Source organism: Centrocercus urophasianus, unplaced genomic scaffold, assembly GCF_019232065.1.
Source record: "Centrocercus urophasianus isolate 14NV4802_14NV808 unplaced genomic scaffold, USGS_Curo_1.0 seq_17, whole genome shotgun sequence".
NCBI classification, from domain to species: domain Eukaryota; kingdom Metazoa; phylum Chordata; class Aves; order Galliformes; family Phasianidae; genus Centrocercus; species Centrocercus urophasianus.
Window position 1 is genome coordinate 18,269,775 of NW_024884722.1, and position 25,999 is coordinate 18,295,773.

The 25,999-nt window shown below is 49.7% G+C and overlaps 1 protein-coding gene across 3 annotated transcripts in view; it reads left to right on the top strand.

The window, feature by feature from the left end:
• The first annotated feature begins 119 nt into the window (after window positions 1-119).
• PAX2 (paired box 2) overlaps window positions 120-25,999 on the top strand; it is a 77,767-nt gene continuing 51,887 nt past the window's right edge. For 2 of the 3 annotated variants that reach the window (XM_042817772.1, XM_042817773.1), the window contains exons 1-3: window positions 120-225; window positions 3,621-3,789; window positions 4,627-4,824. In XM_042817772.1, the coding sequence (XP_042673706.1) occupies window positions 183-225; window positions 3,621-3,789; window positions 4,627-4,824 (410 nt within the window). In that variant the 5' untranslated portion in view covers window positions 120-182. The remainder of the gene's footprint in view (window positions 226-3,620; window positions 3,790-4,626; window positions 4,825-25,999) is intronic. The other variant, XM_042817771.1, reaches the window with a different exon arrangement.

The following is a 25,999-nucleotide window of genomic DNA, read 5'->3' on the forward strand; positions in this document are numbered from 1 at the left end:
TCGGTTTTATTTTTGTTTGCTTTCGTTTGCTTTGCTTTGGTTTGTTATTTTGGTTTTTTTGTTTTGTTTTGTTTTGTTTTGTTTGTTTGTTTGCTTATTTTTTTCTCCCCTAAGTCTTGAAGTTGAGTTTTAGAGGCGACACGGCGGCTTCAGCCGATTTCTTCCCCTTCCTTTGCCTCCCCATGGATATGCACTGCAAGGCAGACCCCTTCTCAGCAATGCACCGTGAGTACTGGAGCCCGGCTCCTTCCGCTGCGCTGCCTCCCGTCCCTCCGTCCCTCCGTCCCTCCCCACCAGTCCCTGCCCAGCCCAGGTCCCCCTGCCCGCTCCCGGGCAGCACCGGCCGCCCCGCCCCGCGCTCCCGGGACCCGGCGCCTCGAGCGGCCCCGCGCCGCTCCCGGCCGCCCTCGGAAGATGCGTCGTTATCCCTCGCTCCTTTTGTTTTTATCCTTTTCCATCGCCGTGCCTGGAGCAGGGGCTGCCCGCGACCTTTCGTGGATGCGAAATCCCTTTATTTTTTTCCTCGGGATTTGGTGGGGTTTGGCTTCGATTTCGGCTGTCAGTGGCAGATAGGCAAAGAGATGGCAGTTCCACGCTCACGGTAGTTCGGTCGTGGCGGCTCCGGGCCCCGGTTCGTGGGGTTCGTTTAAAGGCTGAGATGCGGGAAAACGGGGCGAGGTGGTGCTGGGAACCGGGCGGCCTCGGGGCTGCACAGAGCCGGGCTCCTACTCGCTCACGTACCGAGTCCACGACGGGCGATTAGAACGTACTGCTAGTGCCCGGGGAAGGGATCCGCGGTGTGTTTTCACTTTAGAGAGGCATTCTTTCTCTAAACGGGGGCGAAGGGAAGCGAAGAGATCCTCTGCCAGGGCGCGTAGAGAGGGATGTTTGGGGGTTTTAATTTCACCGCACGGAGAGAAAATAATTCCGAGCTTTAAATTAAGGAACAAATACGAATACGAGGCCGAGATTGAGAGCATCCCGAGCCAAGAGATGAATAATTGAGAGCGATTTGTAACTTCTGACACCGAAACTTTTGAGGACACGCCCTGCCCGCTGCACAAAAGCAAACCGAAAAGACACAAATTAGAAATGCTCCGAGTTTACCAAATCCGATTTTGCCGTGAGAAGGCACAGAGACGCAGCCACGGCCCGTTCCCCAAACGCTGGCAGGACAGCTGCAGGCAGCCGCCCTCCCGATTCCCAATTAATCATTTCCAGCGCACATCGCCTCGAACGCAGCATTTAATTCCGAGGAGCGCACCGAGCGGCCCGCGGTTGCTCGCTGCTTCAGCCCGCACGGCGCTGCTTCGCTCCGCGGCGGCCGCAGGAATTCCGCCTTCGGTGCGGTGCGCTCGGAGCGGGCGGGCAGCCGGGAGCGGCAGCCACGGCACAGCCGTTCGGTGCTCGGAACTCAGTGGCACTCGGCAGCGATTTGGGCTTCCGATTAAATTCATACTAACGATACTAACAATAACAAATCTACGTTCGATTCGCTCCCCACGCCGTATTTCCAGTATAGGCGTAGGGATCGGTAAGCGGCCGAACCCCCCGGGCTGAGGCGCTGAGCGGCGCGGCCCGGCCCGGCCCGAGCCCCGGCAGCCCGGCAGTTCTGTGCGCGATGTCCGCCCCGCGGGGAGCGCCCGGGGCCGCCCCGCATCCCGCCCCGCATCCCGCCCCGAGCCCCGCAAGGCGCACTGCGAGCGAACGCCGCTCCTGCGAGGCACGGCCGCGGTGCAAGAATTTGAATTATTAATTTTTAATCTTTTTTGCATCCGTTGCCCTTTAATACTTTGTAATGCGAGTTCTAAAAGGCCCTTTGAATTATTTATCGCGGAGTTGCCGAAGAAATTGCTGTCCTGTAACTTTAGAGGCAACATGTGCGGAGGGGCTCAGAACAAACGAAGGAACGCGGCATACGGCCGCGGGTATCGGCGGGGGCACGCAAATCCCTCCCCCCCTCTCCGGCACCCCGCATCTAATTTACGAAGAGCCACACGAGAACGCGGCCAACGGCTGAGCCGTGGGGCAGGGGCGGCGGGGGGAGGGGAGTGGGCAAGGTGCTTCTGAAGGGGGGGAGACGGAAAAAACTCTATTTGTGCGAGAGGGCTCGGATCGATCGCAGGGCAATGAGAGTTTCCACTAAGTTCAGAGCCAATAAGTCAGTGTCACAAGCGGGGGAGAAAAAAAAAAAAAAAAAACCTCAGCGAAAATACAAACAGATCATTTTTCAGCGAAGTGCGGAACGAACAAAGATCTCGTGGCCGGGGATGCTCACAAGGTTAGGGCCGGGCGGGAGGACGCCGCGGCACAGCTCTATCAGCGGGCTGCCGGTGCAGCCGAGTGGCTGCCGCAGGTGCACGCTCGGAAAGCCGCCCGCTATTGCTCGGCGCGGGGGAAGAGGAGCCGGGAAATCGGCGATGTGGCCCCGAGTGAGGGAGAGCAGGGTTTTGTCCAGAAAGGGAGAAACGGGGAAACACGGAGCGTTTTGAATTTTCCCTCAACCAGTTCCCACTGATGTAGATTCGTGAGGGGAAAAGAAAAAAATCCATATAGTAAAAGAGAAAGAAAGGGGAAAAAAAAAAAAAAAAGAAGAGGAAGCAAAAGCAAAACAACAACAACAAAAGATTCATGACAGTCTGACAATTTTTTTTTTTCTTGGGTGACTTTTCTTTTGAAGATCGAAAGCAGAGGGGAGAGGGTCCGTGTGCAGGCGAGCTTCGGCCGCGGGACACACGGCCATCCCCGCTCTCGCCCTCCCTCTCCATCCGCCCTTTCCTTTCCTTCTCTTTTTCTGTCTGAATCCCTTCAACGCTCATCCGAAAATAACCGGAGACAGCGCGCTGTGCGGGGACACGCTGCGGGCTGGGGGAGGGCGGGGTCGCCGGTAACTGTAATTGACAATGCGATAGAAAATCGTGGAAAGCAAATTAAACGGGAGAGGGAAAGCGTCGGAGTAGAAAGTGGGGGGACCGCGGCAGGAGCTGCCCGGGGCCGCCGAGCGGCTCCGGAGTTCGGGAGCGGAGCCGTTCCCAGCTCCCGGGGCCGGCACTCACCCCGTCCTCGCCCGGTGACAACGGCCCCGGGGAACCGCTCCGCGTCCCGGGCTGGGGAGCGGCGCGGCGCGCGGGGCTGTGCGGGCGGCTTGGGAAATGCACGGGGCCCCGAGCAATGTGCCACCCCACGGCCCGCATCCAGCTCTGCTCCTTTCTTCCTCTTTATTTCTCTTTTTCTTTTCTCTGTTTCTTTCTCTTTCTCTCTCTCTCTCTTTCTTTCTTTTTCTATCTCTTTCTTTCTCTGTCTCTTTCTTTCTTTCCTTCTCTGTTTCTGTGTTTCCGTCTCCGTCTTTTTGTCTGTCTTTCCCTCTTTTTCAATTTTTTATTTCCTCCTTTCTCTGCCCTCCCTTCTTCTCTCCCTTCCTCTCTTCATTTCTTCCCTACCCCTCTCTTTCTCCCTTTTTTCCCCTCTCCCCCACCCCGTGTTCCCCTGACCCTCACCCTCACGCACCCGCAGCGAGCGGAGATTATTTTTGCAGTGCGCGTGGCAAAGAGCTCCCGACTAACGGTGTCTTTCTGGGGTGCGTGGGTTGTTGTGTTTTTTTTTTATTTCTCTTTCCCCAGCAGGGCACGGGGGTGTGAACCAGCTCGGGGGGGTGTTTGTGAACGGCAGGCCCTTACCTGACGTGGTGAGACAAAGGATAGTGGAGCTGGCTCACCAGGGGGTGCGACCCTGTGACATTTCCAGGCAGCTGCGGGTCAGCCACGGCTGTGTCAGCAAGATCCTGGGCAGGTAAGGACCGCGCCAGCCCTCGCTCCCTCCCCCGCGCCGCGGCTGCCCGCCGCCTCCCTCCGCTCCCCGCAGCCCCGGCACGCCGAGCCCCGCCGCACAGGGAGAACGCGCCGGGCCGGGGGCTGCGGAAAGGAACGGCTGCGGAGGGGGCGGCGGGAAGGAGAAGGGACGGGGGAAGGGGAGGTGGGGGAAGAAAAAAAAAAGGGGGGGCGGGGGGAGAAGACGGTAGAAGAGCGACAAAGAAAAAAAAAACAAAACAACAAACAAACCCAAACCCATCAACAAAAAACCCAACTCGTACCGATCTGTAGGCGGCCTCAGCAAATGCACGGGTAAATAAATAAACATCAGAGCAAGGAAATAAATCTCTGCCACCAAATGCGGTGCGCGGCATCCCGGGGCCGAACCGCGGGGCCACGAGCGCGGAACGCGGCGAGAGGCGCTGCCGGGATGCGCTGCGGGGCCGTGCGGGGCTGCCGGCGGGGGGCGGGGGGTGGATGGACGCGCTGCCGCACGGCTCTGCCCGCGGCCCGGCCCGGCCCCGCGCTCAGCCGGGGGTCTCCGGTTTGTTTGCCGGTGTCCGGACCTGAAAGGCGTGTGAGAGCACGGCAGGGAAGGCAGCAATAAGCCAGCGCTGCTAGCGCCTCAAAAACACACTCGTTTAAAAAAAAAAAGAAAAAAAAAAAAGAAAGAAAAAAGGAAAATAGAGAGCAGGGGCGAGCCCTGGCGACGAGCGGCGGCCCCGCAGCCCGAGGCCCTGCGGAGCAGCATCCCGGGGCACAGAGCCCGGTGGGCGCGGGGCGCTGCGGGGCGCTGACCTCCGCGCTCTGCGTGCAGGTATTACGAGACGGGGAGCATCAAGCCCGGCGTGATCGGCGGCTCCAAGCCCAAAGTAGCGACCCCCAAAGTAGTGGATAAAATCGCCGAGTACAAGAGACAAAACCCCACCATGTTCGCTTGGGAGATTCGGGACAGGCTACTGGCCGAGGGCATCTGCGACAACGACACGGTTCCCAGCGTCTCCTCCATAAACAGGTAAGGGCGAGTCCGCGGCCCGCTCGTCTCTCCCCGGTCCCACAGCCCCGCGCAGCGCGACCCTCCCCATCCTTCCCCCGGCACGCCCCGGGCGCTCCGGGATTCGCCGCGCTCCGAGCCGGGCCCGTTCCGCCAGGGCTGCGGGAGGCCCTCCCGGGCGAGAGGCCCCGGCGGCAGCGAGGCTCGGGACGGAGTTGCCAGCCCCGGGCGCCCAGCGCTCCCCAGCCCCGCTCCCGGCCGGGCGCAGCACCGCGTGCGTCCCGCCCGCTCCCTGCTGTGGGGTGCGGCTGTCGTCGGTAGGGGCTCGGGGTGAGAAAAGTAACGGTGTGACAGGCAGAAAATAATAGATACGGGGGGAAACGGTCCGCAGCACTTAGGGTCACGTATTAATCCACTGCGAGGTGCTCGGATGCTTGCCTGCTGCGTGTACAAATGCTGCACGCTTCAGGAACGCTGCTGTGGGCACAGCAGTCACCCCGATGTTGTGCAGTGCATCTGCACGGACCTCGAGTGTGCCTGCAGAAATGGGAAAGGGCACGGGAGCGCTGGCAAAGGGCACGCACATGGGCACCAGAACCCACCGGGTGTAAGGATGTGATTTCTGCACGCAGTGCCAAATACACGGAGTCCCATTGCCATAAAAGCACACAGGGTGTACGTAAATATGCACGCGGACTTTCCTCGTGCCTACAGAGATAAAACCGCACACGTCAGTATATTTGTCCTCTTGATATACAGTGAGTTTAGCCAGATTTTTTTAAATCTGGTGTATTTATAGCAAGGGAAGAAAAAAATAAATAGCGGGGAAAACACAGCGGTATTTTTTGTCTCGCGCTTTACGTGGCAGATTTATCAAAATATGTCTAATAACTCAGGCTGTGTATTTCTAAATCTGGCATCCTATATAAATGGGTTTTAATATTTTGCAAATGATATGGAATTATCCCAAATCATCTTGAAAACAGCAGGTAGAATTAGCTGCTGGAATGTACCTTGGCTGAGGAAGATTCCCTCAGACACACTGTCTCTGTAATATACTGCTAGGCTACCCTAGGAAATTATCCCTGTGTGTGCCATCTGTATTAAAATGGTTATTAAGTTATGAACAGGGTAACATAATACTGATCGGCTAATTATACACCCTCCTAAAAAACCTCCAGGTCTCTGCTCCTCTCTCAGTCAGATACTGAAATAATAACAGTTTGACATTCAGACACCTCGCACGGGCGGCGCGGAAGGACGCGCGCTGTCCCTGGGAGGGACTGAGGTACAGAGGAGCTTAGGGACAGCCGGGGCTGGGGACAGAGGGCTTGGCGTGCCCCTCTCCCCGTGGCTCGGGTGTGCTGCTAACTGGGGACCCTGTGCCCCAAACCTCCTCCCTGCTGCACTCAGTGCTGCGCGGGGCTTCAGAGTCCCAGCGAGGAGGCTGAGGGCCGGGCGCCGCTCTCAGCTTTGCAGCCAGTGTAGGGCAGGGCTCGAGTCCGTGCCTCAGTTTCCCCAGCCTGGGGATGCAGATTGGAGAAGGGTCAGATATTGGCTGGATAGTGTTTGTAAAACGCTTTGAAAAGGATGAGGGCTTTGTAACTGCTAAACGTTGCTCTATTGGAGAAGCTCAGCCGCAACCCACCATATTTGATTCGTACTCTGATGGCATCTGAGTGTGGAGCCACCAAGGCACAAGTCAGGTCACAGAACTTGTGGGTCCATGCAAGACATGGATGGCACTGTGAGCTGGGAAGCACTGCAGTAGGATAGGAAATGGTAGCACAGGAGGACCCAGCACTGCGGCCGCGGGCAGCACAAACTCTGTCACTGCGGTGGCTCCTATGGCTCCATGCACAACAAATAAGCAGAGTACTGGCTTGCAAGGCAAACACACATTTTTTTCTATCTTCTATGGTCAAAGTAAACCTAGAGAACAGGTTAAATACTCCATAACGGCTCATTGTGCTCCCCTTACCCACTGTACGAACTGGAGCTCCTCTAACACTCCAACCCCTGCCATGGATACATGGCACTTTATTAACCAACTTGCTAGAAATATATTTCTGTGTTTTCTCAAAATACGGAGTTTACAAAGCAAAAATGTCATTGGTACAATATCCAGAGCTGTTAGAGCTGTCTGTGAGATTCTTGGCACCCAAGACCACCAGCAAGGTCTGCACAGGAAAAGTTATCTCCGTCCCTAGAAAGGCTGCAAATACTGCACTTCACAATGGGGATCTCCCTATAAGGACAATAGCACCTTGGGTTATTAGATTTTCCAAAAATGTTTTGATTACATTTTATTTGTCATCCTCAGTAGTAGTCTAGCATTAACAAAGTCTTTCAGGTAAAAGACTACAAAACAGTGCTGTTTTAATTCCACTTTTAAAGTCTCCCCCAAGCATTTATTAAAATTTACTTCCCATTAATTACTTTTTGTGGTACACGAATCGCAGGCGCCCGCATTGCGCTGATCCATCGGCATTGCGCCGGCGCTGTCAGGACGCATTTGGGCCGCCTGTAGCTCAGTACTGAGCTTTGCCTGAAACTTGTTCACTCCAAACTAATGCGGGTAAAGGCTAGGCACAAACTAGAGCAAAAGCTATGGTTTAATGAGCTGCTCAAGGTTTAGGAAAAAACTATTCCTCTGCTGTACAATAGTCTTGTTATAATTATGGCAAAACAGACTGTACGAAAAAAAAATAATCTGTACAGTAGTCAATGCACAAACCACACCAGAGCTGGCAGGATGGAGACAGAGCAGTCATCTCTACATCATGAGCTTCCCTGCTCCCATTTAATGCACTGGGTACTGTGCATGATAATCTTAATGCGTATGCACGCGCACACATACATACATGCATCTGTGTAAACCTGCATGCAAACAGTGCACGCAACTGAGAATGCCGAGTTTCAGAAGCGCTTAATTCTTTGGTCAGCAATCAATGTTCATATCAAAGCCCTCAAGCACCCTACTTGCCACAAGAACTTTTCCATCTATCATTTGACTATAACCATGTTATCTTCAGTCACCCCGGTTAGAATATTTCTGCCTGGCTCACACACAACCTGCTGTAAGCGGTGCCTCCTACCTTGGCTGCAGACATCAATGGGGATTTTTGCTGTTTTGCAGCATGCACAGTTAACCTAAGAACACAGTTTCATGGAAAAATAGTCATCCTTGAAAAATGTTTTCAATTAGACAACGTATCTTAGTGGGAACAGGACTGAGCACAGTATGGTTGCACAGAAAGCAGTGCAATGGATGCTGTAATTTAAGCCTTATTTTCTGCTTCTCTTAGAGACAAAAGCAGAGCGCAACAAACCACACGTAACTTGTCCCTCTATTTCTGCTCGACTGAGGCTGGGCTTAGTACTGCGGGCTCTCTGTTGGTCTTCTTTTGAAGAATACCAAAGCCAAAGCATTACAGCCTCCTGAGTGTGCTTTGGATTCAGGTTCTTGGGAGCAGATCTAGTCAATACTCCATGGCAGGGAGTTTAGTGGACATATTATTCTGGTCAAGGTGTTAGATTTTTTTTCAATTTCTCTGAAGTACTGAGTACGCGTTGATTTCTAGTGTTACGTGCTGTTTGGGCAGACGCGTTCCGTTGCATTGCGTAACAACCAGCTAATCATTCCTACTTAAAGCCTCCAATAATGATTCTTTTTAAAAATACATATGGAGAGACAGACACATTGATTCAGGTTATAACGAGCAGTGAAATGCACTTGCGTGGTGAAATACTGAGTGTATGGACAAGTGCTGTGCCACTGGCAGGCCGTAGTTCGGAGCAAAGAAACAAATTCTGCGAGTCATGTTTCTCTCTCCGGTTCTGCCATTAACTTTCTGGCTGATCTCAGTCAGGTCACACAGACTCCTTAGGAGGCAGGTTACCATCTATGAAATGAAAATGACAGGGTTTAGCAACCTTTGTAAAACACAGTGCGATCTTTTCTTGGAATATCCCATGCAGCCCAACATGTAAGAGGAAAAGGTTCAAAACCAGAGCAAAGTCCTCTTACATCAGCCGAGGTTTCCACCCACATGAGGCTCTCAGCAAGGTAAATGCAGTGGCTCAAGACAAGCATTGGGTCTGGAACAAGGCAGGCATGATAGGGCATGGCATGTGTCATATGCGGAAGAAATGAGCGCTATGTAAACAGTGTTCCGAGTCACTCTCAGCAGCCTAGCTTAGAATTCCCCCAAAGGACAGCACAGCCAAAGGCCCTGGAATCCCTTCCCATCTTTGCCAGTGAACTCATCTGGCATTCTTTAGGACAGGTCATGGCGCCAGGGAGAAATCCGAAGAGTGCACAGTACCTCTAATGGCAGCTTGTTCCGACCGACCCCAACCAGCGACAGCGGAATGGTCTGCTGTAAAAGCTGGGAAAATGGCACAGTTCATGACCAGCAAGCGCGTGTGTCACACAGACCTATGGCCACCGCCAGCACTTAGCAGCCGCGTGTCAGTTTGCTCAGTGGGGAGGGCAAGGATCAGCCTGGCCACATAGGCTGCGTTAGCCTCTGACTGACATCAGCTTGGTGCAAAGCGAGAGCGAAGAGGGCTTGTCTGGCAGCACCAACACAGTTCAGCAGCTCTTGTAGGCTGTCCCTCCTTGGTTCACACAGAGAACCTTGGGATCCCAGCAAACTCAATTTCCTGAGGCAGGGCATGCATTCAAGGTAGAAGGTTTCCACCGGCACTTGCATTCAGCTGAGCAATGAAGGCAATTGGGTCACACAGGGCTTCATTACAAGGAATGCAGTCCTTTAAATTCAGGCTCTTTTCCATCAGACACAACCAGGTATTATCTTCTTTTCATCATTGCAAATAAAGGACAGGCTCATAAAGCAGAGGTTACAGACAATGTTACTGCAGCTGAAGGAGTAAATGAATGCCCGCAGCATTTCTCTTTGTCTTATTCCTCGTATCTGGCCACTGGAAGGCTGTATGGTGGTAACTACAATAAGGTGGTTGCATTTTTTTCTAATTTTCATATTACATAGATAGCTCAACAGAAGCAGGTTGTGAGAAGTGACTAATGGGAAGTTTTCTGCTCCCTGTTCTGTGAACCTCGAAGTGCAGAACCAGACCAGTCCCTTTGTCATCAAACATCCCAGCCCTTCCTTTTTGCAGAGATGCACAGAAAGGTTGATTTTTGTTGGAGTTAAACATTTCCAAGCTTTTGCATCCGGTGAATGATTGCTGCTTTCTGTCACAGAGGTAGCTGCACTTCAGCGCTGGGTGAACGAGTCTTATAGAGCTAAACCTCATTTACCAGAATCACTATTATGTGAAAAAACTCATTTGGCTTTGGGAGAAAAGAGGAGAAAATATAAGTGGCCTGGCCAAGCAATGACGGAATAGTGAGAACAATACAGTCATCTGAAGGGCACAGTCCATCCAAGAGGAAACAAATTATTCACGTTTAAACAAAGCAGCATTGCCAGGAATGAAGGGAGGGAAATAAGAAAAGAAACATTCAAATGGTAGCAGAAGGCACCTCCTGATATGGAGGTCCATTAAGTTGTGGAATTGCATCCCACAGGAATTCCTAATTTCTTGGAATATATATAACTGCATGGCATTAATAACACAAGCAAACATACAATAAGAAATAATCTTGCGTTGGCTAAAGAGATAGATAATATTCCAGCGGGCCAGCTGGACCCTTTATGATATGATGACGTGACGCATACAAAACAAAGTCATGCTTCCAGTTATACATCAAGTATCTAAAAAAATCTGTCTCTGATCCTAAAGCCTGTTCAAACAAAAGATTTCCTAATTGCTTGAATAAAAAAGATGTAGCTTCAAAACATTCGAACATTGAGCCTTGCTTAGATTAACTTAACATGGTCTTTAATTAAGGCATGTTGAAATTCAAATGGTGTTCAGGCTCGCTACTTAGAATCAGGAAAATATTTAGGGATCCTGCTTGTGGCAAAGATCTCTGTAAATGGGAAGGTAGAGACATTCAAAAGCATTTGTCACTGGCCTGACAACAGGGCAGCTAACTAGGACTTCAGGAAATCCCATCTGTGTGTAGATGGCTCTGATAATGATTACTACTCCTGAAAGTGCCAGAAAGGTTTGAGTTTTGCTCCCAAACAATCATTCTTTAAACTGAGAGCTAATGGGAATGAGGATTTTTCCACTGTAATAGCAATTAATCTGTTGGAGCCTATACACACATGGACATATTTACCAGTCCCGACTGATTAAAAATGTTAAGGCAGAGCCCCAAACTGTGCAACTGGCATACAAATCATGAGTGCCGGTAACGCAACATGGGTTTGTTTTTACTTGTTTTTTCTTTTTTACCCCAATTTTTAACAGGGATTTGGAGATCTGACTCCTGTTAAACAACTTCTAAAAGATTTTAACAATGCAGCCCTTTGCGTCCTCGGGGACACTCCATGAGCCACAGAAACATCCTCTATTAAATGAGAGCTAAAATTCTCATGCTATCGCTTGGCCAGAGGAGCTAGAAAACCAACAACAAACACGGTTAGGTTTGTGATGAAATACTAGGCAGTAGATATTCAGCGTTAGCCTCCAATTTTCTCTAGTGCCAGTAACCGAGAGCTGATGTGGTAGCACTTACATGGCTGTCCACCCAGCTGAAAATCACAAATCTAATCACTTGGTTCCCAAACTCCTCAGAGCGCACTTACAAATATTCATTTCCAATCAATTTGCACCTGCTAATATGTCTGAACGCTCACATGTGATGACAGAGCCAGAAGCAATGCTGGTGCTTCCTATTTCTATTGCAATAGCATAAAGAGGCTCTGTGCATAGATCACAGCTCATTGTCCAAAACAGGCACAGCGTAAATAGGAATTTCTTTTGAGAGGTTCTTTGAGAAAATCACCATACACATGTGCCTTTCTTTACACCCTCTTCTTTACACATTTACACCCTTAGCATCTACTAGGCTCATAATTCAGACAGCCCTGAAGGTTTCAGGGATTAAACAAATAGGTACGTTCTTAAAAAGCAACGAGACATCTGGCCAGGGCTCACCCACCAAAGCCAAGTGTAGCGAATGGCGGAGCAAAAGTGGAAGCCCTCTTCTTTGGGCCCCGTCTGACAGGCGAACGCTGGCCAGACCACAACAGCCTCCTGCTCTTCCTCGATAAGCAGGCATATAAATAAATAAATAAACGGCATCCTAACTGCACTGAGAACTCAATAAAACAATCACATCAAATATGAGGAGGTATAAATCTCGCGTCTGCACAGGTAACCCACTCAATTGCTTTTATTATGGCTCAGCCTGACTCCATTTATTACCATCCGTGGCCTGGGTGAAGGATGTTTGCATGCAGGGTGGTCTCCTGGTGAAATCCTATCCCTAGAGCAGTGACAATCAGCCCATACAAAGGTGGGTTTTGGTGGGGAGACCAAAGGCAGATTCATCTGTCTGCATGAAGACCAATCAATAACCCTGTAACGAGACCCCTTGTCGCTGGGAAATGGACAACACCATAGTTAATCCTGGAGCCACAGGAGAGAAATAGCTGTGGTTGGGTGTGAAAAACAGCAGGATTTGAGACATACAGACAAAATAGGTCTCTCCTGCTAGGTCCGGAGGATGAGTGATGGGATAGGAGACAAAGGGGCACACTTACACGTATCACAAGCAAATGTGAGAGGCCAGCGTGTTTGGAGGCTATGGGGAAGGAAAAAGGATAGTGCTATACTGCTCTTCTTTATAGGACATTCATTTGGGGACTGTGTGTAGAACACAGATCTGTACCTTTGGAGAAATGTGCCCATTGGTTGGATATTACGTATGAGAATATCAGTATATGGCAGGGAACATGAGACTCTCGGCAGGCACATAGATGGTGACACAAAGTGCTGGTGGGCTACAGGAAGCACAGGCAATGCAGTTGGGAAAGGATATTCCTTTGTCCTCTGCCTAGCTTGGGATTTATGCGTGTACCCGTTTTGACAGAGAGTAGAAAGAGTGATGTGCCAGGAGCCTGAGCTAGAGAGCTGTGAGTTGCAGACACGTTTCCCAGAACACGCTACATACAAAACATTTACCCCAACCTCACTGCTAAAGTAGGAGATTCTGGTGCCTCATCCCCTCCTGTACGAAGACCAGCAACAGCCTCTCCTCGCTGCTGCCATCTTCCAGCTCTGTCATTCCTTTGGCACTACTGAAACTCGCGTCTGGGCTTTTAGCAGCTCCTCCAACGCGCACACATGCATGTGCACAGAGAGAAACTGCAGCGTGCCTCTACCAATATTTTTCTCCTGGGGACAAATTCCGTTTTTCTTTTTTTGGTACATTTTGAACAGCTCCCCCTCCCTTGCAAGGCAAGCCCTGTGTTCTCTGCAGGGCAGGGCACGGCACGGGCTGAGCGCCCAGCCCTGGCCAGAGGTACACGGCACCTAGAAGGGCTGTCTGCTCAGCCACAGTGCCCTCCGCTATACCTCTCCTGCCTTTCAGCATGCTCATGCTTTTCCAGAATTTTTTCAACAATTTTTGGTCATCTGCCTTTAAAAGCTGCAGCACAATGCAGCTATGTAATCGTGCCTGCTGGTAATATTTGCTTAGATTCAAGCTCAGAAAAATCTCTCCTTGTTGCTTAAATTCCGGCTTTCAAACTTGAAAAATTATATATTTACACAAAAATTATGCATATGAAAAAATACATAAACCTTTGTATATAAAATCAATAGGGAAGGGAGGAGATCTAGAGGAGAAGAGGAAAGGAAAGAATAATATTTTTCAAGACGAATCCACATTTGCACACCGTGAGAGCACAGGGAGATGCCTGGCTGGGATATGCCATGTGCATGTGGTCAGGGCTGAGCAAGCAGGGCAAAGTGGACAACGAGTAACACTACAAACCCCCTCTCCCCGCTGAACAAACAGCAAATTTAGGGTGCTAAAGAGACAACGGTTGTGGTGCTGCCTCTGACAGACAGACAGCTACAACATGAAGAGTGTGTGAGCACTGCTGGGTGGCACCAGCGGGAGGAAAGGGCAGGAGATGATGACGAAGTGAAAGGCTAAAGCAGATGTGAGTTGGATGTTGGCAAATGAGACCCACTGCAGTTTATATCAGGAGGTCCGGGCCACTGTGCCAAAGGGAATACAGTCACCCAGTGCTGCCAGCCAGCTCCCATCTGTGGCTCCAGCGACTTCAGGAAACTTGTTCCCAAGCTGGAGTCTGTGCCTAGGGTGGCAGTGAGGATGAAGACAGGATGAGTGCATCCAGCTGTTTATTTCTGGGAGGAAGAGATTCCAGGGTGGAGTCTTTAGGAGAGTATATGTGGCTCAAAGCAGCACTTTGCCAAACTGAAATCACCTTCCACAAGGTTTGAATGCACTGCTGGCTCATTCTGTGTACAGGGCCGTAACTTGAGCATGGAAAACTGCATGCATTTCTGCAGCTAGACCGCTGAGTGCCTATTGTTCCTTCAGACAATCTTCTCTGTAATGGATATTTGGGTTGGATGTTCCTTACCCCATGATATGTGTATGAGGAGGAGCATGGGTGTATCACTAGGGCAACATGCCTGGCTACGGCTTATAGTGAATGTGCAGAGCTAGGCTGCAGGACAACCCCAACAGCCTTATCCATAGAAACAACACCGCAACCCCACAGTTGCGTGCCCAGAGGCACAGGAGAGCAAATCTGTGGTGCCATACACCTCCTCAAGGGGGCGCTCAGCACATCTAAGGGAATACAGGCGCACGTGGCATGATGCATCTGGAAGAGCATGGATGTGTACTAGTTCTCCATATATGTGATCTGGGGCTGTGGACCTAGGGGCAGCGGGGCTAGGGTCTCACCAAAGGAGGTATTTCTAATGACAACCATAGCTTAAAGCACAGGACTCTGCCATCCTCCCCTCCCCTCCCACTCCACTCCTTATTACCCAGGCTATCTTGTTTGGGTTAAGAGGCCAATTTCAACAGACTATAATTGAAGAGTGAAGAGAATCTGATAAGATAAGGAAGGGACATCATTCCTCAAGGGATCAATAGAGGTTTCATGTTCCTCCTTCCCCTGCTGTGTCCCTAACACGCTAATGCTGTGTGTCCATGGGCTTCGTTTATTTGCTTTGCTTGTCTGCAACCCCAAGAAGGAAGAGTAGGAGCAGGGGGTGGCTGCTGACACCATCTGTCACACAGCCAGGAAGGAAGGGATGGCAGTGGTGATGTGGGAAGAAAAGGAGCAGGGCAGCAGTGGAGCCGAGAGCAGTGGGACACCTTCCTGGCTGGGCAGATGGGCTCAGCTCCAACCCTTTGTCTTCACGTCTTGTTCCTTTGAGAAGAACACTGACTATTTCTCTAGATGCAGACTTGCTTTTCCCAGTGTCCCTAACTACAACATGGCGCAGGATGTGAGCCAGGCCCCACACAGCAAGGCTGGACCAGCTTCTGGCGAGCCTGAGAGTCGTGGGGGTCTGGGGCTGAGATATCTTCTTCCAGCCAATTTCTTTTTTTCTTTTTAACACCCTGAGAAACAGACGCTGAGCGCCAGTCAGTCATGCAGCGAGCATGTGGCAGAGTTGGGAATACAACCCAGATCCCCTGACTCCCAACCTCAGGCTTTAACCACTAGACCATGCTTCCCTCTAAGCCACCTTGAACTTTCCTCGGTGAGGATGGGGGCTGCTAAGCCTCTGTGGGCTGCAGTTTACCAAGCTGTCAGGAGTGTGCTCACTGGACCGCCTCACCAGAGACAGCCTTCCTCACGCACGCTAAAAAAGTTGAAAAGAAATTCATTTCATGGCCGGTGGTTGCTTAAAAAAGGCGATTCCAGCATATGTATGTGATAAATGTTAACTGTGCATTAATCGCATTAAAGAGGACCCTATAAACTTTTCATTTCTAATTAAATTCTGGCCGGTGATTCTGGCGAAGCCAGCACACTCCGTGCCTTTGTTTATGTGGAAAATTAAAATGCAAATACAATGGAATTTATTTCCATTACTAGAGTGATATGCTGGGCTCCTCTGTTTAACAGCCTCCAATTACTTCCAAGCAGGGCTCTCTCCCTCACTCCCTCCCATCACGCTGGGATGCTGTGGGGCGCTGGTGGGGTCAAGGCAGGAGTGTGGGGGGCAGGGACAGAGTGGCAGAGCACACACACAGGGAGGCAGGGGAAGGAGCACGACTCAGGCTGAGGTGAGGGGCAGCAGGGAGTTATCTGCTTGCAGCCTCGCTGAACGACAGGTGCTGAACCTACTGCCTTGCCCAATTCCAGCTGTACAGATGTGGGTCTCTCCCTTGCTGTGGCACTCCTGTGACAGGACAGAGCTGAGGGCTTTTTCTGGAAGTTCTGTGGACCCTGCACAACCCTTCTCCCAGGATTTGTCTGGCTGAGTATTGCCAGCCAAACCCTGGTGGCGGGGAGGTGCAGAGCAACCCAGTGCCAGACACACGGCCTACACAGCACAAATAAATCCACACAGCACTGACACACAATCATTGGCAGAGGAATAACCCTGCTTCTGCCCTTTCCAAGGGACCAAACGTGGCTGCACTTGGGGCAGCAGTGTGCAGCATGAACATCAACAGCCACTGCACGAGCCCAGAGACTCGTCACACCTTTAAAGCACTCAGCACATATTTCAGCTCCACACAGCTAGCACAGAACCACAGCTGTGCATACATATACAAAAGACTTCCACCAAGTCAGTTGTGAGCACCTACAAGTGCTCACTCACATCATGGTGCCCTATGCATTAGAACAGATGGGCAAACAAGGAGATCCTTGCAAAGGAAGGGACGCACTTCATTGTAGCCATACATTGCCAGCAGGGAGAGGGAGGTGATTGTCCCACTCTACTCAGCCCTTGTGAGGTCCCACCTGCAGTACTGCATCAAGGCCTGGGGCCCCCAGTACAGGAAGGACGTGCAGCTCTTGGAGCAGGTCCAGAGAAGGGCCACTAAGATGATCAGAGGGCCGGAGCACCTGTCCTGTGAGGAAAGGTTGAGGGAACTGGGCTTGTTTGGCTTGGAGAAGAGAAGCTCTTGGGAGACTTCATTGTGGTCTTCCATACTTGAAAGGAGCATATGAATAGGAAGGGGAACGGCTGTTTACAAGGATGGACAGTGATAGAACAATGAAGAGTGGTCTTAAACTAAGAGAGGGGAGGTTTAGGTTAGATGTTAGGAGGAAGTTCTTCACACAGAGGGCGGTGACGCACTGGAACAGGTTGCTCAAGGAGGCTGTGGATGCCCCATCCCTGGAAGCATTCAAGGCCAGGCCGGATGTGGCTCTGGGCAGCCTGGTCCGGTGGTTGGCAACCCTGTGCATAGCAGGGGGCTTGAAACTAGGTGATCTTTGAGGTCCTTTTCAACCCAGGCCATTCTATGATTCTATGATTTGTAGACCCTTGCACAGATTCAGATGTATGCAAAGCCCCAAAGTACAGTTTTGCATACATTTTTACAGAAAGTTAGGACATACGGACATTTTATCCAAAGTCCATAGGTGATGAGTTTTAGCCAACTCCTGAGTGCTCCAGCAAGTGTACATGCATTTAAACACAGACATGGCCTTAGAAGTGCATGGACACACACACAGACATACCTGTGCAGCCATGCCACAGGGCGTCTGCGGCCAAGGGGGGGCTCCAGCTGCATGCGAGCATCCCAGGGAATCACCCAGTGTGAGTCATCCCGCCCCAGCCAGGCAGAGAAACAGGAGAAGGACACATTCACTTACCAGGCTGAAAAAAGGCCATTACCCAGTCAAACAACCCAGTCCCTGACATCATTATTCAATACACAGGAGCCCTGAATTGCGCACTAACTCAATCACAGAGACACACGATTACAAAATAATACTGATGGAATCAATGAAACAGACATGCGGTCATACAAAGCACACACACCCCGGTGTTAATACACAATAATAGCTGCCCAACAAGCGAATACAAAACAGCCATTCAAAAACACAATGGCAAAACATGTGGCCTGCACTCAAAGGGATGCAGAAACTCAGCAACAAAACCCACTGTTGGCAAAGGGGGCTGACAGCAAAACTTGGGGGGAGCACAGAATCCAGCTCCTGGCAGCCCAGAGAGCAGGCAGCAAGGGCCCAAAGGACACACAGTGCTTGTGAGCACAGGTACACGGGACGTGGCTCCGAGATGGGATGCTGCAGCTACGCTTGTGTGGGGCCCAAATTCACAGAGCAGTCGCTGCTACACTGCAGCACTCAGGCTCACTGCAGTACAACACAATGCGGCCTTACTACACGCTGAAGGCCTGCCACCCTCAACAGCCATTCCCAGGCAGGGCACAGCTCTCCCAGGCTACGTCTGGCACTGGAAGGGACAGCAAGGATGGAAGGCTGCTGTCAGCTGCACGGTGTGCGCGCAGGAATTCCCCTTCCTCTCCCAAGTGCGGCTGTTTGTAGCCATTAAAAAGCCCAGGTCCTCATGCTGGGTGTTCAGTGAGTATTGATTCAGTCTGCAAGCAATTTTAATATTTCTTCAGGGACTTTCCAGCAACAGCACAAGTCATTAATTCACCCTCCCAAATTGCTTATTCAATAGCAGGAACATGGCTCCTGAATAAAGTCCCAGAATTTATGTGACTCGCATGAGTCAGGAGGTCAAACAACTGTTATGGAGCGAAGTTAAAAATCCAAATAAAATATTGACACTTTTTTGGGGAGCGGGAGGAGGGGGAGTGGGGGAAGGGGAAGAAAAGGTATTTAAAATAGGGTTTTGTTGCAATGCCCCCAGGATAAGGAATGAAAAGAGATTGAAGACAAGTTGGAGTTTGTAAAATCAATGGGATTTATTGCATATCCGCTTGGCATTTAATAACTCCTTCCTTCCCAGCTCCCCCTGCTCTGTTCAGGCATGGGAAGATGAAGCTGTCCACCAAATCCCAGCAGCCACTCAGCACAAATAGTGCCCATGTAGCACGGGGATGGTGGCCCTGCAGGGCAGTGTGCTCTGGGACACTGGTCCCATCACAAAGAGCACTGTATTGTCCCTTGCAGTATGTGACAGCCCACTTCCATAGTTTTCTTCCCCCATATAGTGGAAGAAAAAAAAGAGAAGGAGAAAGTAGGCATGAAGTGAATTAGAAGAGCTGCTCAGTCAGGGAGTCTACCAACAGTAGGACTGGGCCAGGACCCAGCTCTCCCAGTGCTCCAGGCAGTGGGCTTGCTGCTATAGGCCACTAGCTTTTAAGAGAATTAAAGTCACAAGGCACAGAGGCAAGGCAGCACCCATCTCATCTCAGGGACCCCCAGAGTGCTCTGGACAGCCCCAGAGAGCAGAGGCACATGACAAAAATCACATTCACATGCAGCCAGATGCTCACAGATATAAACACATACATGCTCCTACTGAGCTCATTGCTATTCAGGGAGCACGGCCACCAGATTACACACACGAGTAGGAACATACCTGCAGACTGACACACATGCAAATGAATGCACAGACAGAAACACAGGCATGCGCTCATACTGGTATAGCAGTGCGGCTTTGTGCATTCTCTGCACAAACACAGTGTGTGTATCCACACCAAAGAAGTCCTGCAAACTGTTGTGCAACAAATCTAGATTTTACTTACAGCAGTCTTGTCTTTAGCTAGTTGCACAGAAATTGATACCCAGATGTACTCAAATACGTTCTACACAACCATATTAATACGTAGGACTGACTCTTTGTATTAGCCTAGTAACTCTTTCAATGAAACTGCTAATTTTATACCAAAGATTGGAGGCTGTATCATTAGCACTAATTCCATAATGAAACAAGGACACAAAAACAGAGCTAACGGTGTAATCAAGGAGTACTTGATAGCATGGATTATGTTGGTGAGTTTGTTGTTTGCCTGCTTGGTCTCTTAGCAAAGATTTAGGTTACGTGCTTGTACAATCAACAAGTACACCATTTAGAGTGGCATGGTGGTATTATACAGGATGCATAATCAGAAAGATTATCAAGGTGGACAGAGATAATCAGAAATAAATGAAATGCTCAGCCATATCCTAGGCTCACCGCAGAAAACTCCAAAGGGAGCAATCTCCAGAAAGAGATCCTTCCCTCGTGGCAGTCAGCCCTTAAATGGGGTCTAGGTGAGGTGCAGCCAGGCTCCACCCCTTCTGGTCACACAGCTGAACTGCCTTCACCTGTGCTTGCAGTGCTCACCTCAGGTGATCAATCAGTGGTTCAGGCCGTGATTCAGCAGTTCCCATACAGTGCTTTATTTGAGTTGAGATGCACCAAAGTACAGTTTTTCAAGGGCTCTTTTTGCATTGTGATTAAAATAACATTTGACTACAATTTCCTCCTAAGCTGTGTTTTGACTGAGTACAAAGTGTGGCTTTAGAGTTCAATGAGGTGATGAGAAGTTTGAAATTTCCATAATTATACTTTGAAAGATTAGGATTTTTGCACAGAAAAATGTTTCTGGGTTACTTCTCAGACTGCTTTGTTCACAGTTGATTTTATGATAGCCCTGTAAAAACAGCAAGATAAAATATAAAATCTCTGAACCGCCCTATGCTACCTCATGGTTTCTTAGACTAGAAAATACTCTAGATTAAAAGTAGTATAGTTTTCTAAACACCATAGAATATGCTTCTCTTTACATCTCTGCTTATAAGTCTTGATTGCATCCAACCTTATCCCCATGCTGTCAGATGAAACAATGGGAGAAACGCTAAGTTAAGGCTGGAAGCATTCAGATTCACTTTGTTCAGCTTAAGGGGATCATACTTCGAAATTATGGCACTGGAGAAAAATCACCAAGAACTCTCTAGAATCTCATGACTTTCAGAAGGAGCTCTTTGTACATTGCCTGAGCTAGGAACAACACAACACTCCCTTGCAAAAGCCTGAAGTGTAAATAACAAAATATTTACAGCTCACAACTTCAGGCCATGCTGAACAACCGGAGGCCCCCTCCCAGGCTGACAGCAGCCAGCACAGCACGCTGGGTGCTGCACAGGTCAGCAGCAGAGCCCAGTCCATCCCCACAGCTCGGGCACGGAAGGAAAGCCACCAGCATGGAGACATGGGAATAAAGCAGCAGTGGGGTCAGAGAGACTCATGGTAAGCACTGCAGCTCCTGGGAGCCCTTTGTCAACCTGGCATGGCTGAAGGCATCCCAGCTGAGGTGGTTTCATTGACAGAGCATGGGCAACAGGCTTGCTTACATAGGGACAAACAAGAAAATTAATCTGAATTAACTTTGAAAGTACATTGGTTAAAACCATTAAAACACTGTTTGGATGAGTGTCCTACATTGAATTTAGTTTACTGCATTTTCCAAAGTGAATTAAGCTAGACTAAATTAAAGCTGTCTTACTTCTACACAAAGGTGTCAGAAGCGTAATACAGCTTAACTAGACTGCTTCAATTTCACACTTCCAGTTAATTCACATTAGTTACTTTGCATAGCCATGTGTGGGTGATGGGTCCACATTATGGACAGAGGTGGGGACAGGAAAATGGGACCTGGAAATCCAGCAAGCTCCCTACAGCCGTTGTGGTTGCATGGGAATGGCATGTAAGTGATAGCTTGCTCAGGGCCCACATGGACAGCTCTGCACTCGGTCAGACGGGTGCCAGGTGCACAATGTAGGAGTAGAACAGATCTGCACTCCCAAAGTTACACTAATTATACTTGTGATTATAATGAATAAAGTTATACTGGCTAAGCAAATGCATATACAGTTAAGGGCCTTACAGCAAGGAGCCACATTACTTATATATCCATGCTGATACATATTAGTTATTATACAATGGATATTATAGCCTTGTTATGGATGATTCTAGGTGGTTATGGCTGACTGTTTGTAATAATGGTGCTTGGTGCTGCACAATGAGATCTATATAGCGAGCTGGTGATGGCTACAGCCACAAAGCTGAGCAGCCTATCTGCCATTAACTCTGTTAAAAACTGTAATGGTTGAATAAATGTTTATTAATTCTTCATGGGATCTGAATACAATATGTGACCCAAATGTTTAACTAATACAGCCACAGTAATATGTGTAGACCTGCAGGAAAAGATAAACAAGTATGTATAGCACCATATGATCAATTACAGCCCACTAAAAGATAAATGCTGGTGCTCTTTTGCCACAAACAGCTCTGACATGGAAACAAACACATAGCCTATGCTGGCTAATTTTCAGACCTGTTAGTCACTCATATGAGCCAAGTAGACCAGCTATGGATTTGTCCTTTCATTAGGAAAAACTGGGAAAATAAGCATGCTGTCTTTGGAGGTGGGTACCAGCTCTACATTGGGTCCCTACGTATCACCCAAGCATTCCTGCTCTGTGCTGGGTTCATACGTTTGCCTTTGCTGGCAGTTTTGGGCAGCTTTCAGAAGGAGGGATAAGGAATAACAACAGGAGTAGGGACTGGAACAGTAAAGGAAAGATTCAGGTTCTCTGTGGAGATTTCAAGCATGACCTGCCGCAAAGGGTCCCACTCTGGAACTAGCACTTTTTAACACCAGGGTTAATAACCCACACTGCCAAGCCCTGGTGTTAAAAAATCCGAAGTTAGCAGCCTCCATAATGGAGAGATCACCATAAAATACACAAGATTGTAAATAAGAGTGCACTTGATTTTTTTCTTTGCCTCTGTTCTGGCCTTTGGGAGACAGCCAGGTCCCACTTCCACCTGTTCTTCACAGTTGTGGAAGCCAGAAATACCTTGGTTTGAAATGAACGATGAAATTTATCTTAAAGATCTAAGGTTTTACTCATGGCAAAAGGTATGACAGAGCTTGCGAGAGAGTTGAGAGTTATCTACATTTATCTGTTTCCTCCCAGTTCAAGCCTTTACTTCTAGTACACACGTCTTCTGTTAATCAAAATGAATGTCCACAAGGAATTCGGCACAGACTCCTGAATTTTAATAACTGGAAGCAGGCACAAAGCAAAGCTTTCAATTAAAAGTTCCTCTGCTCCAGATTAAGATATTTAACCTTGGCAAGCCCATGTGTTTCCGTAGGTCTCCCTAACTCACCTGCTGGCACAGCTGCTGTTGCGGCAGCTCCAGCGCTTGTTGTGCGGCGGCCACCGAATGCTGGCAGCTCACAGGCTGGACCTTCCGCCAGCTCCGTGCACCGCAGCTGCACTGCTGGCAGGACCCAAGCTGGCTGCTCTGCAGGGGACAGGTGTCACTTGGTCCTGCAGTCACTGCAGTGCAAGGGCGCTCTGAGGCAGACGCCTAAAAAATGATCCATGTCTAGGGGCTCCGACATTCATGGGCATTTTCCTTCTTGCTGGTGAAGTGGATGTAGCCCCTGGCAGTGTTTTCTTCCTGCTCCCTTCCTGCAGCCTGCTGTAGTTCTTGAAGCTTTCGGTCTTTTGTAGCAGAGACTGAGTTGGTTGAGGGGCACTGTAGGTCTGGAGCTCCTAGGATGGATATTCCTGTGGATGCTCTGAGTTGAACATTTGCTTTGTGGTTGCCTATGCTATCAGAATTCAGACCAGATGAGCCATATAGTTCCTCTCATGCCTGTGTTTCTAAGTCGAAGCAGCAAAACCCCTTTAGTCCTTCAAGATTCTTTAATTCATCTTAAATCTGGGCTGTCAAACATCTACACCCAATTTGCTTCCAATATTTGGTACACCGACTGACATCTTCTAGATGTTTGGATTATAACGCATTCCTGGGTTTCCTGACTGCAAAGAAAACCTTCCAAACGTGAACGGAGTGTAATAAAAGTAGAAACACCTGCCTGAGGACATTTCTATGCTGCAGTCACTGCTTGACTGCAGCTCATGTAGATACTCATTCTTCAGCCAGCTCTAAGCCCTGGATGGCTGCATAGCTCTGTGGAGTTCAGCCACATTCCCCGTTCACCTTCAGGTTTGCACCCTAGTGCAATGGGCTCACACAGATCTCCTTGGATAAATGGGAAAATGTTTCTCATAGCCCGATGCAGCAATGTATTCCACAAGGTCAGGCTAGGCGACCTACACGCATGGGGTTGAATGCTGTCAGCCCGTAGCTGTGGGATGCAGCTGGGTGTTGCTGCTCCCCAGATGAGCTGACAGAGCAAATCCCTGCTTGGCACATCTCCCCGCTCCCAGAGACACCTTTTGCTTCACCTTTCCTTCCTCCCACCGCTCTTCCTTACATCTCGAATTGTTCCATGTAGTGCAGTAGAACTGCAATGGGGAGAGATCTGCTAGAAGCTGAACGTTAATGCTCTGCTCAAATTAAATGAAATAAAACCGTATGGTGTCATCATGGGTCACTGATTTAAAACAACAAAAAAATCCTAGCTCCTCTCTAAGCCCTTCAGATAGTAAAACTGCTGCTGTCTCTCCTCAGTGTGCAGCCAAGAAATGGTCTTTGCAGTGTGAGAAAAGGGCAGGACTGGGTTTTCTCTGGTGTTTTCGTGTAAGCAGGCTCAGCTGGAACAAACTGGCATTCTTCCTCCTCTCTTCAGGCATGATGCTAGTGGAGGTCCAGTTAAGATGATAGAGCCACACAGACTAACAGCAGATATGGAGGCCAACCTCCTCAGGGAGGGCAGAGCTTATGTTTCAAGATATGCAAGGCATCTCCATTTCTTCCTCTCATCTATTTGGAAAGTTTGAGAAAATAAATAACCACAATTCAGCCTCCTCTTGGCACTGTCTATCTAACCAAAGTGTTCCATCATACCTGTGCCTGTATACTGATAACGTATGTGATCACCCTTCGTCTCTCTCCCCTTCCAAAAGCCAGGCAGAAGGAAACGCAATTTTCATGACAGAAGAGAGTTTGAATGCATAAATATTGCTTGTGGCCCTTGAATATGGCACGGTTTGGAAGCATTCTGCTCTCTTGGCAGACAGAGCCAGAGCCTCGGGCCTGCTAGCAAGGAAGCTGAGTCTGCCGCTCCTGCCAATGTCAGCTGCTGTTCTGAGGGCTGCAAGTGTTGCAGTAGATTTTGCAAAGGTACTGCCCCCCACACTGATGGAAATCATCTGTGGCTCTTGGGGGTAGGTCTGAGCCTCCTGACTACACGTGCTGCATGAACTCTAACATGACCGCTGCAGTCAGCGCAGCTGAAACACAGCTCCCGTCTCCTCTGCCCACCTCCCTTCCCTTCACAGGCAGCCACTGTCAGCAGGGTACGTGTCATTTCTGCTTCAGGAGGGGGAATGGAGCCAACACTGTGCTACAGCTCGCTGAAGCACTTCCTTGGCCCCTGCTCTGCCTGAACCTGAGCCCTTCTCTCCCCCTTCCAGCTGTCCCCTCGGTGCCCCAGGTGGCAAAGCAGCGCTCCTATCTTCACAGTTCAGGCAGGAAGCAGAGCACAGAGAGAAACGCCATTTGCCCAAAGTCCTGATGAGAGTCCATGACAATGTGAGCAACCGAAGCTCTTCCCTTAAGTCGGATTAGGCTCCAACTGTCAGACTGCATTTCCCTTCACCCTCTAAATCCCTTGGTTGCTTTTCCTCACCAAGCTATGAAGCCTGCTTTCCATTCTAACTCTGACAAACAATACTTTCTTCCCCTCTCTTTGCTGAACTGTGAATTCAGCTGTGCCCATGCACTGAAACATGCAGGCTCTCCTGTGTGAACGCAAGCCACGCTCAGAACTCTTTGTGCCTGCACAGCACCCACCTACAGGGGGGATGTTGTCAGCACTGAGGAGCCCAAGGCTCCCTCTCCTCATCTCTCTCCCTGAGGCATGCTCTGATGCCAGCATCACTGGGGGTCCCCAGCCCATTGCAGGTAGCGACGTGAGGCACAAAGGGTGTGGCAGTGCCCCTCAGCCCCACACCGTGTCCCTGCAGGCACAGCTGCACTAATGCAGCGGCGAGGCACCGCAGTGTTGGCTCTTTGGCCACCACAGCTGCCCTTAGACTCACTGCAGAGAGCCAGGCTGAAGCTTAGCAGGGTTAGCCTTCCAAGAGCGGCTTTAATTGCCCAGTAATGCACACCCTGGGGTCTTGTAATGTGCTTCTAATACAGAGCATTTAAAGTATGAACACTCCAAAACAATTACAAGGAGTTTGGTGCTCCGCAGAGTGTACCCTTCCACTCTGAAAAATAATCTGTGACAAAGGAAGATGATCACAGAGAAGACACCAGTGCTATCTGAAGTCTGTCAGGTTTCCTTGAGGCAGCAGGACACACCACACCTCCTTAGTGCAACTTCACCTGGTTCTTCCAGGATTAAAGGAGTTGCTACACTGGGATCTCTGTAGGGCTC